Consider the following 16,065-nt stretch of genomic DNA (forward strand, 5'->3'; position numbering starts at 1 on the left):
GTATGTGTTTCCGGGAAAGGCACCACTAAGACTCTGAGGACAAAAGACAAAGAATGGACAGAGAGCTACCCATAGTCATAGGGACAGCTATGTTGTCACTGAGTGACATTACAGAATAGGTTCATCTAAGGGTGAGCTGCCGAGACAACAGGGCTTAATGAAGTGATGTGTATCACAGTTGATGCAGCCTTCCTCCAGGGAGAGAGAAAACCATGTGCAACCCATGAGTGCTGTGGCTTGGAACTTCCCTCTGCATGAAGCTGTGAGTAGACCTGCTTTTGGTGACACCTCGGTACTCACCCCCTTGTGGATAACAGAACCTTGATTCTCTCAGAGAACCACAATCCCCTCAATTTGGTCTATGTAGTTGGGTGAGACTGACCCTAACCCCAGAAGCTGGGTGGGCTCATCCCTCTTACCTGGCCAACGAAAACATTTGATTGGTTCTGGGATTCTGGGATGGGCATGTAATTAACCTAACTTGCGAAAATGACAGTTTGGAAAGTTTCGCTAAAATTACCGGGATAAAGCATGTGTGGTGTGTGCTGGGATTCCTGAATGATTGACTGTAAGTCTGTAGCTGTGGGAGCATCTGTGCCCCTGTGCTGAGAATGTCTACTGAGAATGGAGCCCGTCCAAGCAAAATCTTCCCTGAGAGAGGGAGAGCCACCACTTTCTGCAAACTTATTCTGCCTAGAGGTCCAGGCCACGCCTGCAGCCAGATTTTGACCTTCATGTAGATGTGATCATGAATCCTCTTTTTCTGCTTCAATTAGTTTGAAATAGCTTTCTACCTTGCACTGAAATAATGCTAAGAAATCCAAGGGTGAGCATAAAGGCTTATATGGAACATATACAATATGAAATCAGCAGGGCTGAGATTCAGCAGATATGCACAATTAGGATGATCCTGTTGTTAACTATTGAACTATGTCCATTACATTTGTTAAATAGCCACCCCAACTGCAGCGACCCACTGTGGCCTGGGTCCCCTGGACCATACGCTGGCATGCCTTGGACTCCATCACAATCTATAAACCAAAGGGTAAGTGCCTGGCACAATAGGAGTCTCTGCTGGCAGCCACTGCAACGGGTCTATTGAAGGTCATCAATGACTCTCAGGTTTCAAAGCTTAATGGTCATTTCTCAGTTCTTATCCCACTTGGCTTATCAACAACACTTGACCACTCCCACCTTGAATCACTCTACCTGGCTTCCAGGATGTACGTCTTCCACACCTGCAGTTTCTGCTAGCTTTCTGGCTACTCCTTCTCCATTTCTTCAGCTGGCCCTGCCCATGTCCTTACCCTCTAAAGGTTGGTGTGCCCAGGGCACAGTCCTCCGACCTCTTTGCCACATGCATGCATTCTTGATAATCTTGCCCACTCTCATGACTTTAAACACTATTCCAAATTTACGTCTCACCTGAACCTCTCTCTTGAAGTCCAAATTCATATGCCCAATATCCATCATGATGCCTCCATCTGGATGTATGATAGTTATCTCGAAAGTCACATGTCTAAATCTGAACTTCAGATAGCCACAGTGGCCCTGCAGTCACTCTTCCTGTGATCATACTCATTTAATTTTCCAATTGCTGAATCATAAATCCTCCATCTTATCCTTAAGTCCTCTCTCTCATACATGCATTTCCCACACTTGATTAGTCATCATATCCCATCAAATGTATCTTTAAACATGCCCATCATCTGATCACATCAGACCATCTTTGCTGTCATGTTCCTGATCCAAGCCACCATCCTCTCTCACCTGGATTACTGCAATGGCCTCCAGCAACAGCTTCCTAACTAGTCTCCAGCTTCTGCCTTTGACCCACTACAGTCTACTCTTGGCACAGAAGCCAAAGTGATTCTTATCAATATGTCAATTCACATCATCCCTCTGCTCAAAACTCTCCAATGCTTCCCACCTATTTGAAATAATAATAACACCATAATCTTGCGCCAACTACCCCCGTGACCTTCCTCACCTCCACCCCAACTAACTCCCTGCACTCCAATTTTACAGGCCTCAGGCACGCCCTGCTCTTCCCTGGGCCTAACACATTCTTTTCTCAGTTAGCTGCATAACTTTTTCTCCACTTTGCCCAAGTCTTAATTCAAAGAGTGTTTCCTTGACAAGGGCTTCACTTGCCACCTCATCTAAGATTTCAGTGCCCACCTCTGTCTGCTTGGTTTTTTACACTCACACTTATAATTATCTAATATTCTTTATAGTTCACTCATTTATATTCGTTTATGTCTATCCTCATGAGAATGTGAATTCAATAAGGACAGGAGATTTTTATTTTTTACTATTTTGCTTGTTCTGTCAAGCAGCAAATACCATGTATTGCACGCTATTAATAAATGATTTTGAAAGAATTGGTGAGACCCATTTTATACTGATTGTAAATATCTTGAATGTCATTCCTGGGACACCCTCTTGCTTGGCCCCCACACATTCCTGGAGAAAACCAGCAACCATCTTTTTCTATTCTCACCCCTAAGTGAAATAAAAATACCTACTGATCCCTAAGTGGACTTCCAGAGAACTGGGTAGCTGGAAAAAGGACCTGGGGGGGGACTGCAAGCAATCCATTCACTGGGAGAGATGCCCCACAGCAGAGATTCCTAAATTAACGTCTGATTCGTACACCACCGTATGTGAATTTAGCTTCTAAGCATTCAGAAACCCTCATCACAGGAGGAACAGCCCTGGGATTGCTTACACACCCCCACGGGAGGGCCTGACCTCCAAGGCTGGGCCTGACTCCACACCTCTGTGTCACCTGCCCAGTCACCATAGGCAGAGGGTGGTTTCCTGTCATTTAGGTCTGAAAAAGCCACAGAGTATGTGGGACTTCAAGTCTGTTCACAAAGGTTTAATTGGCAGAAGGAATTTCAGGAGTAGGATGAAGGATGTACAGGAACAGGAGGGAGAAAAATCAGGGAAACAGATGGGCATGCTCTCGGCAGGACTTCTTTAGAGAAGGAGGAAGTGAGGAGGAACATCAAAGCCAAGGCAGTGCCATGCCCAGAGAGCACGGCTGCCCACCATTACCTTAGATTGAGGGGGTCCTCAGAGGCAGTTTTCCCCTTCAGGCTGGGTTGGAAAGAGCAGAAGCTGCATGAAAAGGGAAGGGATAATTCCATCAGCAGAGTCAGGCAGGAATTCCATCATTAATTTCATCGAGCCAGGCAGGAAGCTCGGCTCATTCTTGCTCCCCCACACTCCATCCTGCCCCCAGGTTATGAACACAAGGCCCGGGTGTACCTCTAGGCATCCCTCAGCAGTCTCTGGCATTACACACTATTGCCTTAATACCAACAGTGACAACAATAAAACAACAGTGACTTAGGCAGTGTGAGTGAGGTACCTCCTCTGGGCCAGGCCTTTGACAACATTGCCAATGTCAACAACCCTGCCGTACATTCCAGTGTGTCGCTGTGGGGACAAATGCCACCTTAATGCCAAGTTCCTTGAGCCCAGTGGGTAGTGGTTGTGGAGTTTGCATTAGGCCACATTCACACCCTGAGCTGTGGAGGTGCAAGATTTCTAAATCAACTGTGAAAAACCTTGTTTAATGAACAGAAACCATAGGGAGAAATGAATAAAGTTTAATGAGTTGCATTCTGCTTATTCGATTTGGTCTAAACTAGACCTTGAAGACAATTTTAGGGGGCAGTCTGACAGCAGCTTGGAAGAACCGCAAGGGAAGGCTCACCTGAGTCCAAGGAGGTGCACCTAGAACCGACACAAAAGCCTCTCTACAGGAGTTGTTTTTCTTCACCCTGGCCCTGCCTCTTGGATGCGGTAGCAGGCCTTGGTGCCAGTTCCACAGGGCCACCAAGAAGGTAGGGCTTGAACTTCTGAGCACAAAACGGGCTCCCAGGCCAGGGGATGTCAAATTTCTCCTCAGAACTTCCAGCCCACGTGGAGCAGCTCATAACCACTCCCTCTGTTAATCAGCCTCTCTGTGCACTGTCACGATGAGAGACTGACCTTCCTGTTTGTTCTTTCTAGATTCTCTACAAACCAATCTACTGATCTATAACTTTAATGGTAATAAAAACAAATAACTGTGGTATTAAGAACTTACACACTGGCTTAGATTTCTTAAATTGATCCATCTGGAAAAAGAGAAGTTAACTAAAACAGCAGGCTTCTCTCTTTAAGAAAAACATGTTCAGTGCACATGTGGGAAATCAGTTGTTTGGAATTCCTTCCAATGAAATACGAAATTGGAGCAACTAAAATTGGCAACTGGGATCAAAAAGAAAGATTAGGCCAAAAAAATTACTTGGAAAATTAGAAAATAAAGCCAGAACATTCTGGAAGGCCCATTAAACAGCCAGTTTCTTAACTCTGTTGTAGCTGTGTGATTTTTTTTCTCCCTTCAGTCTTCCTGTTCTATGCCACTTCAGTTCAGGAAAATGGAGCTTGCTTCCTGGGACTGAAGCAAGGACCTTCTCTGTCTGTTTCTGTACCTCCTTTCCTGAGGTGGCAGTTCTGCAGGCCAGCAGTGCCTCCCTGGGCCCAGCCTGAGTGGCGCTCGCTGTGGGTTGAAAACACTTTTCCTGAGCACAGAGCTGATTGCTCTCTGCCCCTCTGCTCTCAGTTCAGGATCAGTTTTCTTATAATGAAGATTTTCAAGCCTTTACCTTTTAAAGACCTTACTCCGATCACTGTTGTAGAAGACAAGAAACTTGGAATATCCATTGTGGAAGAAGATCTCCAGGGCAATGTCCTGTAAAGAGAAGCCCCTTTTAATGCTCCTGATATTTTGTGAACTAGAGATGCCCCAGGGTGACAGAGCTGCTGGAAATGGGTCATTGGGGGTCTCTGTCTCAGGACACCTTTCCTGGGTAGTCCTTTTGAGCTCCCATGGGTGGCAAGACCTTGGTAACAGGGACGGGGTGCTTCTGCAGAATGTGTGGGAGGGCTGGGGGACATGACCACAGCTCCAAGTTCCTTTGAAGCAGGAAGCAAAAGGCCCACTTCCAGGGTAAGCATGAGGCAGACATGAGAGAAAGCATCCATGCCATCCTCAGACACTTTCACCTCTGAGTTATGGGTTTGGTTTCCTGAGCCAGAAGTCACCTTACCAGAAACACTAGCGGAGCTAGTTTGGTGGGTGCCGCTGGACAGCATCATGAGGTGATCTACAGATGCTGCACAGGGCACTCTGCCCAGGCCATTTAAGCAGCGCAGGGTGCTCTGCCCAGGCCATTTTGATGCGGCTCCACTGGCATAGTAAGGTTTTTATTAGGGGTACTTCCTTAATGCCGAATTAAAATTCACATAATTTTCTTTTCTTTCTTTTTTTTTTCTCTCATCTTATTTCCTCTCTAACTCCTTTCTATTCTAAGCTATGTACATAACAGACTTGTAATAAGAGAGAGACTGAGTCACCTATGGGACAAGCCTCAGGAATGAGATGAGGCCAAGGAGAGAGAATTCCCAGGGATGAAGGGAGGTTCAGGGAGAGGTGAGACCTGGCCATGGAGGGAGGGGTGGGGTGGGGTAAGGGTCAGACTCAGAGGTGGGTAGTGCACCCAGTAACAGAGTCCTGTCCTGCATCTACTTGGCTGGAAATGAGTTCTCAAAGTCAAGTTCATCAATTCTCCTGAGCAGAAGGAAGGTATTTACAAGGATGTTGCAAACCTTCTGTCCTCTGCTAGTGGGCAGGAGAGGCTTGGATTTTTTTCTACAAATAGAAATATAAATAATGTGCAAAACAGAAAGTGAATGCAGAATTTGTGGAGGGTACAGCTTGCCCTGGATACCTGGAGTGCCAAGCTCTGCCTTCCTCCTGGGAGAATCCAGGGATGGACAAATGATGGCCTTGCTCAAAAAGCTCTCTGCTTGTCTTCCACCACTTCAGGTGAACCAATCCTCTGGAAACAAGCACCATGTACTGGGGAAAAAACCCCACTGACTGATACCTATCTGCTACTCTATATAACATTTAAGGTAGACATATAATCATGACAAATAATTTTGAGTACCTACTTTGTACCTAAAATTGTACTCAGTGCTGTATGTATAATAGTGGGAAAGGAAGGACATGACCTCCTGCTCATTGGAGGGAAAGGAAACCAGAGAGGTGCCCACAGGAGCTAACATGGCAGAGCTGAGGCGGAGACAAAGCCCAGACCCAGCAGCACTGAACCATCAGGGCAGGGCTGCTGCTTCCACTCTGCCCTTCCAGCTTCCTCACCCTGCAAAGGTGCTCAGGAAGCTCAGGCAAAATGAGAACTGTGTTGCAGGCAAAAGCAGCAGAGGAAGGAAGAGTGCTCATGAGAGGTTTAGAGCAAGCTGCTGGCAAACCCTTGACACCAGGGCAGCTGGGACATTTCAGAAATCCACTCCTCCCCTTAAAGGCCTCCCTAAGCTTCAGTTTCTTTTTCTTTTTCTTTTTCTTTTTGTGAGATGGAGTCTCACTCTGTTGCCCAGGCTGGAGTGCAGTGGCACAATCTCAGCTCATCACAGCCTCCACTTCCCAGGTTCAAGCAATTCTCCTGCCTCAGCCTCCCAAGTAGCTGGAACTACAGGCATACACCACCATGCTCGGCTAATTTTTGTATTTTTTTGTTTTAGTAAAAGTGGGTTTCACTACGTTGGCCAGGCTGGTCTCGAACTCCTGACCTTGTGATCTGCCCCTCAGCCTCCTAAAGTGCTGGGATTACAGGCATGAGTCACCACACCCGGTGCTGGTGCTTCAGTTTCAGAGAATGATAATGAGACTCTTGCAGGAAGGGTCACTGGATGAATCAATGACCCACCTACAGAAAATAGATTTACAGATGAAGACATCCAGTTCATCTAGGCTAAGCACTGCTCCCTTGCTGGTCTTTGGAACTAACAGTGACCCTTCAGAGAGGGTGGAAAGGGATCCTGCCCCTCCTGTCACATGGTCCGTTAGATCCTCTTTTCTGCTAGCTATCCTGGAGGCCCAGGGGTTGGGGATGCAGCTTTGCTATTGCTGAGCTTGGGATAATGAAGGCAAGATGTGTTTGAGGTCACTGGAGGCCCCTGAAGTTTACCCTCCTCCCTTTACTGTTTAGGTGATGTTTCTAGAAAGTGTGATCTATATGTGAGGTGGGAGGAGAAGCAGGAAGTTATGACCAGCTGTGGCTGAGCTCTTCCTCTGAAAGAAGCCACCATCTCTGTTGCACGCCTGGCTAAGCCCTTGAAGGCAGTGGGTGAGGTGCTAAAAGACTCTGGTTGGAAGTGGCAGCTGGGAGATCCCTAAACCACTTGGCCCCATAAACAGGGCCGAGCAGGAGCTTGGCGACAAGTGAGCACCTTGGGGAGACGGGAAGAGTATGTCAGCAAGGGAGGTCTTGCACCTGTGGGCAGGGCAGGGCAGAGGGCACTCCACTCCCAGTCATCAGCTCTACCAGGAGGCAATGCATCTGCCCTGCCCTGTATTCCTAAATCTCCAAGGCAGCTCTGGGCTGTGTCAAGAGCAAAACAGCTAAGCAGCTGAATCCTGCAAGACACAGTGAAAGGCTCAACAGCCAATGGCAGGAACTGGAGAGAGTGGGCAGAAGTCAGAACTCCCACCTGGGACCAGGGCCAACATAAGCCCAGGCAACTCCCGGGTGTCTCCTTTAGGGCACTGGGCTGTTCACAGGCACAAAGACGAGTCACAGAGGCATGTCTCTGTATGGCTTCTGGACCACCTGTCCCATGACCCTGCCTCTTGCCGGCCCCAGGAGGGCCAGTACACAGTGTGCTTACCTGAAGGAGGAAGCGAGCCTGTCGTAGCTCCCGCACATCAGCATAGCCGTGGCGCTGGCATGAGTAATGGTCAGAGGACCTGTCTTTGCTGCACAGGTTGAAAATGAACGGATCGCTGATGCTGAAAAGGAAACAGCCATGCAGGGCACATGTTCAGACATCAGAGTGAGGACATGTGCAGGCTTCTTCCTCTTCCTGCCCTCCACCAGCCCCACCCACATTTCCAAGGACACATCAGAGGGGTGCGTGGTCACTGCCAATCAGTGTGCAAGCCCCACTCATCTGAGAAATCCTTGCTGAGTGTTTGTCCATGTCAGCTCTGGCAATGGTTGCTGACACATGAAAGCTGCCCTGCCCTGGAAGAACAGGGTAGAGTGTCCCAGGGGACAGCAAGATGATGGTACAGTTTTCAGGATGACACTGACAAAAGATATGGGGGTGGGGATGAGAAGGCCCCTGGCCAAAAGAAGGGGGCAGCAGGGAGGGCTTCATAGGTCCTGTGCATGACCATAAACCACACACAGGAGCCTTGGTGGGTTCCTGTGGCCTCCTTTCACTGGCTCCCCCATGCCTGTGCCAGCTACCTCTGCCCAGGAATGACAGTCTCAGCCCTAGGATGTCTGCCCTGCCACACACCTTAGTTCCTCTGCCCAGGTGTTCTTGTTTGGTATTGAATGAACTCTTTCCCTGGCAGGGCTGAGAGGCTGGATGAGGTAACTGAGTCAGGTGTGGCCTGTGGCTGCCACAGGGACTGGCAGGACTCAGAGCCTTCCTGGCAGGACTGGGGCTACAGAGCACTTAGCAAGGAGGTTGGAAGGAAGGCAGGTAACCATGAGACTGAGTGCAAACCAGAGTTAGGACGGGTCATGCACCACAGGGAAGAGGAGGGAGGGGAGCAGAGGAAGGCAGAGAGGCCACTGGCGAGGCATGAGGGCAGTGCCCAGAGCTCATCTGCACAGTGCCTGCATCCTGAGAGGCCGCCCATCCTGTCCTGGGCCTTGGGAACCTTTGGGATGAGATCTCCTCTCCAGAGGTGAGTGAGGCTCTCACTGACACTGCAGGGTGATGTCTGATGTTAAACCAGGGAGCTCTTGATGACCCTTGCCCACCTCCCCCACATCTTTGGCAGCCCTGAGAGCGATCTGGCTCTCAGCTGAGTGGCCCCTAAATGTCTCTGACTCCCAGTGGGGCCACAGTGGTAATTCTCCTTCCTACCCTTGGCTTAGGTCAAACCACATCCCAGGTCAAGGTACTGGTGGGGATGACATAGCCACTTATCTGTGCTCCCAGCATCCCTGCTAGCAGGAACCACAGCAAATATCATTTGCGCCTTTGCTGCGTGTCTGACTGGTCTCTCTCTCCTGCAGACCATACAAAGGCACAGGTCTGAGTTGCTTGGTATACCCAGCCTGGGACAAAGAGGTGCACTAAATTCTGAAGCGATTGTTCAATCACAGCAGAAACAACTTCCTGAAAGCCAGAGCTCATTCAGTTTGCAAAACCCAGGCTGGAGAGACAAAGTGTAAGGGGTGAATCTTAAAATTCCCAGGCCAGGCCTTGAGGGGTGAGAAGAAATCTTGGAGAGCTGGTAAGGGACCCACTCAAAAGGCAGAGAAGGGACCCACATGTGACGTGGGGCCCACTTCCCAGGCACCTGCGGGAACAGAGGCATGCCTCCAGTAGGCATCAGGCAGTCCCAAGATGAGGGGAGTTAAGAGGGGTGTGCAAGAGGCTTTCCCTGAAAGATCTCAGAGTGACCCCTCCTCCTAGAGAAGCAGCAGAGAGAAGAAGAAAGGGAAGATAATAAATTTGTCCAAATATTTATTCCCAAAGAGAACAATTTGTACACTGTAAATAGCTGAAATGCCTTGAGCTAATCACATGAAACTTTTTACCATCTGGACACATGGGAGCATGAGAAATACAGTTGATTTCAGTTATAGACAGTTACATTTCTGGACATCTGGGGCATGTAGTCATCTTAAATTGTGTATACAACCACAGTCATTTTGATAAAATGCCAGGACTGAGAAACGAAGGCCTCCCAAGCATGCCAGCCCTCAAGAAGCCTGTGGGCCAACCACAGGCCCAGAGAGCCAAGGGCTGCAAGGGCCCCTGCCCCAAGGTGGTCCTGCCAGCCCCAGCCCTAGGTGGCAGGGAGTGGGCGAGGAAATTGTTTCAGCTCTTCCCATTCCAGCTCCCAGTGTGGTCCCCACGGCCCAGCCGACAATGCAGACCATGGAGCCTCCATGTTCCACTTCTTGGGGAAGTCCACAGAGGCCAAGCAGTCACAGAGGCCCAGAGGGAATTCTCCAGTCTACGGTCAGTGGCAGTCCAGCACGTACAGCACTAAGAGCTTGGACTTGTGCTGGGCAGCAGGGAAGACTGCCCAAGTGAGACACAGCCTGAACCCCTTGCTTAGGCCCCTGAACAGCTGGACTTCGAGGCTGCAGATTCAGGCTCTCTGCAGGCCCTTCCCAGAAGAATCCTCCCAGGCCCTCTCCTCTAAGCCACGTCATTATAGGACAGATCAAACACAAAACACAGCTTTGGTTCTGGATGCTTCTGCCAGGATGCTTTAATAAAAACCTGCTGCTGGCTGAGGTCATTTGTCCATTATTAATGCCCCTATCAGATCTCAGCTGAGCTGCCCCTACACATTTCTGACTCCCAGCAAGGCCATAGAGACAATTCTCCTTCCTACCTTTGGCTTAGATCCAGCAGTATCCCAGGTCAAGGTTCTGAGGAGGATGATATAGCCACTCCTCTGTGCTCCCACCGTCCCATGCTTGTGGGAACCACAGCAAATATTCTCCATACCTTAGCTGCGTGATTGGCTGGTCTCTCTCCCCTGCAGACCCTACAAAGGCACAGGCCTTTACCCACGGCTCTCTGTCCTCTGTATCTTCCCCTGAGCTCGGGGCATGTTTGCTGAGTGACTGTCATGCTCTCTGGCCTGCCGTGCATTTCTCTATTTATTATTTAATTGGATTCTCATAAGGAACCCTTACACTGAGCACGACTTATTTTTATTCTTATATCGTAAGTGAAGAAACTGCATTCCAGAGAGGTGAGACTTTTCCAAGGTCACGTGGTCCTTAACAGGGGGCACTTGGAGTCAAACTCGAGTCCTCCAACTCTAATACCCAAGCTCTTTCAACAGTGCCTTTTTTCCCTGGAGGCAGACATGCTCCCTAGCTTTTATGGAGCTCTCCCACTGGCTCCCTGCTTTCAGTTTGCTCTGCGCTGACTATTTCTGCAACTCAGGACTCTGAAACACAGATGACATACGGAAGAACGCTCTGGAAAATGGTAAAAAGCTTTTAGGAGAAAAGATAGAGAAAAGATATGTTGAAATCCCAGTACCTCACATTGTGATTGTATTTGAAAACAGGGTATTTACAGAGGTAATCAAGTTAAAATGAAGCCATTAGGGTGGGCCCAAATCCAACCTGACTGGTGTCCTTATAAAAAGGGAAAATTTGGACACGGAGACAGATACACAGAGGGAAGATGATGTGAAGACACAGGGACAAGATGGCCACGTGCCTGAAGCAATGCATCTCCAAGCCAAGGGAGGCGGAGGTTGCTCTGCGAACACCAGAAGCTGAGAGAGGCAAGGAAGGGTGTCTCCCTAGCAGTCAGGGGAAGCGTGGCCTTGCCTTGGATTCATGCTGCCAGCCTCCAAGACTACAAAACAACACACTTCTGTTTTTTTTAAAGCCACCCAGTTTTTGACTGCCCTAGCAAATGAATACAGCCACCCTAATCAGCTAAGAAAGGGACCTACTACAAGCAAAAGCTAACCTTCTCAGAAGTCTGTTAGTTTCTGAGGAAATTTCCAAAGTCCAAAGTCCAATCACTGTTGAGAAGTCTGCAGTGTCCTTGAGTCTGATTTAGGATATTTTTATAGTACATTGGAGAGGCTCTTTCAAGGTCTAATGCGCAACTGACTCAATTTCATAGCAGTCTTTTAGAGAAACATTTCAGGTTTGACTTAGCTTTATTTTTAACAAGCTTATTCATGTATCTTCTTTAATCTTCACGGTCAAAATAAGACTTAATCCCCATTGATCTGGCATGATCTAATAGTCTCTCAGAACTGCATCTCCAGGAGTGCCAGTAGTTTCCTAGGGCAGTAGACAAGACCCCAGAGAGAAAGCACTGTCTGAGTAACAGATGCTTCTTTGAGGTGTGGTGACTATACCTACCTGGGCGCTTCCCCAGTGCAATTCCAGGGTAGTAATTTCTTCTCACTCTACTCCTCCTTGCATTCTAGAAAAGTCTATTTTTCAAACTTTAGAAGTCTCCCTTGTTTGTCCTTGCCAATCAAGTGAGTACATAAAACCTGACCACTGGGCTTCTATTAAAAGTGCAGATATAGTGAATTTGATCAAGATTAGATGCACCTCATAGACACAACTTACCTAATCAATAAGATCTTATCTAACACTAAGCCAATCTAAACCAGAGGTGAAGAGTGTAGCAGTGGATTATGCGAGTCATCATAGGGGCACGCTGTGCATACAGATAGAGTAGAAAGCTTTCATCAGCTCTCAGAGAGGCACGGCTGCAGGCCCATTGTCCATATTGATCAGTATCAATAAAACATGAGCAATAAGATGGAATGAGCATGCCAAGTATTAATTATGCTTCTCCTGCCTTGGAGAAGCACAGAAGACACAACAATTGGTGAACGTTTGGTATGAATAAAAGATGGAAATTAGCAGTGAGAAAAATGCCAAGCATTTTAAAGTATTCTGATTTAAATCAACCAAGGGGGGCTGACATCTACTCTTCCACACTACTCCAACTCTTGCTTGCTCACATAGGCTGGAAGTCATAGGACAACTGGAGTTAAAGTTCTTGGTTACCAGCAGATAAGACTTGGAATCCTCTGTCAGTGGTCTAAAACAGTGACTCTCAAAGTGTGGTCCCGGACCAGTGACAGAATCAGCAGCAGCGAGGAACTTAATAAGCCTCAGGCCCTGCCCCAGACCTGCTGAATTAGAAACTAGGGTGGGGCAGGACCCAGGAGTCTGTGTGCTAACGAGCCCTGCAGGTGATGCTGGTGTCAGTTAGTTTGAGAGCTACTGGACTAAGAGGTCATCTTGTCATTATCTGGGTCAACTGGAAAAGCAAGGCCTATCTCTGCATGAAGAAATCTTCATCCAAATATCTTCAAAGGCAATGATCAAGTGAAAGCATATACTTGACAACTGAACTTTTGGCAAAAGTTTAGTCAATTTGATTTTGAATGGCCTTACTTCATAAACACAGAATTGCACAATAAGGGCTGACTGCACCCGAATAGACCAATTGCACTTGATCCTAAAGAACTCGGCATTTCCTGCCAAAGGCCTCTGGTATTTGCTGGTGCAAAAATGACTTCAAATTTCTTCCCAAGTCTCACTCATTCTGCAAGATCCAGATCTTGGTCACTTCCTCAGTCTCTCTTCCCCACCGCTCCAGTCCCAGGTCATCCCTCCAAGCCTGAACCCTGCAGAGCCCTCTCATAACACAGATTTTGTCCCATGATCACAGTGTGTGGCCAACAGTTTCCAAAAGAACCTGTGCATGCTTCCAATTGCAATACGTCCCTCGGAAGAGAGGGGCGGTGCCTGTTGTCTTACACAGAATGAGCAACCAACATGTTGTTGAGTGAGTACGTTGATGGCGACTGAATTCAGCCACACAAATAACCTAAGGACTGATCTCTGAGTCCTGATGTTCCACATCAGGAGAGACGCGAGGAGCTGCCACATTGGTACGCAGCCCCAATCGCAGCTTGGGGGAACCGTGCCTATGGATGGCCTATGCCTGTAGGTTCTTCTGTTTTATCTCATCACTCAGTTTCAGGCCCAAACCCAAGCCCACTGTAAGAACAAGGTGACAAAGGAAAGGGTGAGGGCGGCTGGTAAGGACGAACGGAGCTCAGGGAAGAATCTGCTGGGAGAAGTGGATAACTCACTTGGATAAGCAGTGACGGGTACAGTAGACATCGCCTGTGGGAGACTGTGTGAAGTTCTCGCAGATGTAGAAGTGTTGGTGTCCAAAGAGCAGGACCCCTTCCGACACCAGGTGTCCCTGAACAGTGACCAGGGAGAACTTCTGTGTCACCTGGAAGGAGAGAGTGCCAAAATCAGGTGGTGCACAGGAAGCATGCCCATGATTCTTGGGGGAAACAGGAGGGTAGTGACCAGGCACCCATGGGGCACTTGGAGGTGAGAGCAGTGCCTTGTATGAATGGCAGTTCTGCTGCCCAAGACCCGTACTGCTCTTCACAGCCTACATGGCACTTTCACACCCCACCTGGGCTGGTATTTAATCTACCCAAGCTCACTCCTGCTCCCACCAAGGTGTGCAGGTGAGTGCTTACTGTTATATTCAGCATGTCAAAGTCCTTTCTCTCACTTTAAGCCCCTCTGCAACTATAAACATTCCACAGTTAACAGTGAGGAAAGTTCACCAGGTATGAGGCATCCCTAGTTACAGAGGAGAGGGAGATTGTCCATGGTCCAGGGACCAGCTGGTATGTGGTTGAGCCAGGACTAGAAGTCAGAAGTGCCTGGAACCACAAGTGCAAGACCTGTACTGCCATCTCTGCAAGGCCCAGGCAAGCATGTGCAGAAGATGCACAGTGCTCTGCCCAGTGCATTTCCCCTGCTGCTGGAAATGTTGGCCATTCTACAGAATTGCCTTAGCTGAATACAGCCCCTACCCTAAGATTACATCCTCTTCCCAGCGCCAATCTGTTCCCACAAACTGGTCAATGTAGGGTAGGAAGGCTTAGCTCCTCTGGCTCAATTCAAGAAAACTCTACACAACCATCTCAAACCTAGAGCTGCTCTGAAGTCAGCTGAGATCTTTGCTGAGACTGCACTGTGGTTCCACATCTCCATCGGCCCAGCCCTGCAATCCTCATTCCCAATTAACTTTCTGCATGTGGAATCTGACCTGTGACAATGTCTTGGCATGACCTAGAGTTCTGGATGTAGTAAGAATCAAGTGGGTTCTGACATAGTAAATGCTAAAGAAATGAGTGAATCAACAAATTCTAGAACATGAGGGCATAAAGGGACCAAGAATAAGGTCAAGGCCAGCATTTTGTCACAGTAATTTTGTGCTAATTCCAGTTATACAAAAGCAGAACAGATATGTTTGGGAGAAAAAAATAAAAGCGGTTCCAGGAGATAAGATTCTCACCAAAGATCAGTCACCTACTAAGTGACATAGTCTGGAACTGATGCGAAGCTCCCTGCTCACCTTTGAGGGCAATGGCAAGGCCACAGGGGTGACACCTGGTGAGCAGACCCTGAATACCAGTTCTCCAACTCCTGCACCAAATGGGATTAGTGAAAGCCAGAGCCAAGGCCAGAAAGCAAAGGTTCACTGAGGGTTTTGTTCCAAAGTAAGCATTAACCACTATGGCCCAGGGCAAGTCAGGGCTGAGCTGTTTTTCCTAAGTGAGGAACAGCCAAAAGCCTCTGTTTCTGTAACCAAAGCAGGTAGCTGGCTTTCTTGGTCTATCCTGAATCTACTTTGTCAGAGGAGCTGGCCCTCAAGCCACCTTCTAAGCCAGAGTCCAAAGTGGACTCATTTCCAATTTCATTCATTCATCCAGGTGGTCATCCATTTATCCGTTATGTATTCAGCCTCTGCTCCATGGCAGGCCTTGAGGCAGGTTTTGGGGAAAAGGTGGACAATATATACAAGAATCCTACCCTCATGGGGCTTAAATCCAGTAGCTGGATTTTAACCAACAAACTATTACAACCTGTGATACATGCTAAGAGAGAAAAACCAGAGTGATCTTGACAAAGATAGGGAGAAACTTAGTAAGGACACTATTCTACCCAGATCCTGAGACTTGAAAGATGGAAACATGTAAGTTATGGAAAAGCTTGGAGAAGAACAAGGAACAGGGACATCCAGTTAAGGGCTTACAGGCAGGATGGGCTGATCTGGGGAATATAAAAGTGGTCAGTATGGCTGAGATGAAGTTAGAAAGTAGGAGTACTTCCATCATAGGTGGTCTTAGGCAAGACCATTGGGTTTTATTGTGGTTGCAACAGAAAGCCGTGGAAGAGCTTGCTTCTAAAAGATGACACTGACTGCTGGGTGGAAAAGGCATTAGAAAGGGCCAAGACTGAAAGGAGGATGCCCTGTCATGTTGCTATTTCAGTGGTCTGGGAGAGATGGCAGAATGCAGAGGGAAGGAAGTGGGTGTATCTAAACAAGAAGGAGCTGCTACTGGACTAACTGGAAAGCAAAAAGGAGAAAGAGAAAAGGAAAGGGAAGAGAGGGAGGGAGGGA

At 48.1% G+C, this 16,065-nt stretch overlaps 1 protein-coding gene across 4 annotated transcripts in view; it reads right to left on the minus strand.

Moving 5' to 3' along the window:
• Positions 1 to 16,065, minus strand: part of WDFY4 (WDFY family member 4) — a 297,793-nt gene that overhangs the window by 77,131 nt on the left and 204,597 nt on the right. For all 4 annotated transcript variants that reach the window (XM_021672243.2, XM_021672242.2, XM_021672241.2 and 1 more), the window contains 4 exons: positions 13,721 to 13,869; positions 7,750 to 7,870; positions 4,665 to 4,750; positions 3,064 to 3,126 (listed from right to left, as the gene is read on the minus strand). In XM_021672243.2, coding sequence (XP_021527918.2) covers positions 3,064 to 3,126; positions 4,665 to 4,750; positions 7,750 to 7,870; positions 13,721 to 13,869 — 419 coding nt within the window. The remainder of the gene's footprint in view (positions 1 to 3,063; positions 3,127 to 4,664; positions 4,751 to 7,749; positions 7,871 to 13,720; positions 13,870 to 16,065) is intronic.

Source organism: Aotus nancymaae, unplaced genomic scaffold, assembly GCF_030222135.1.
Source record: "Aotus nancymaae isolate 86718 unplaced genomic scaffold, 86718_ANA_hifiasm-v0.15.2.pri h1tg000099l, whole genome shotgun sequence".
In the NCBI taxonomy this organism is placed as follows: domain Eukaryota; kingdom Metazoa; phylum Chordata; class Mammalia; order Primates; family Aotidae; genus Aotus; species Aotus nancymaae.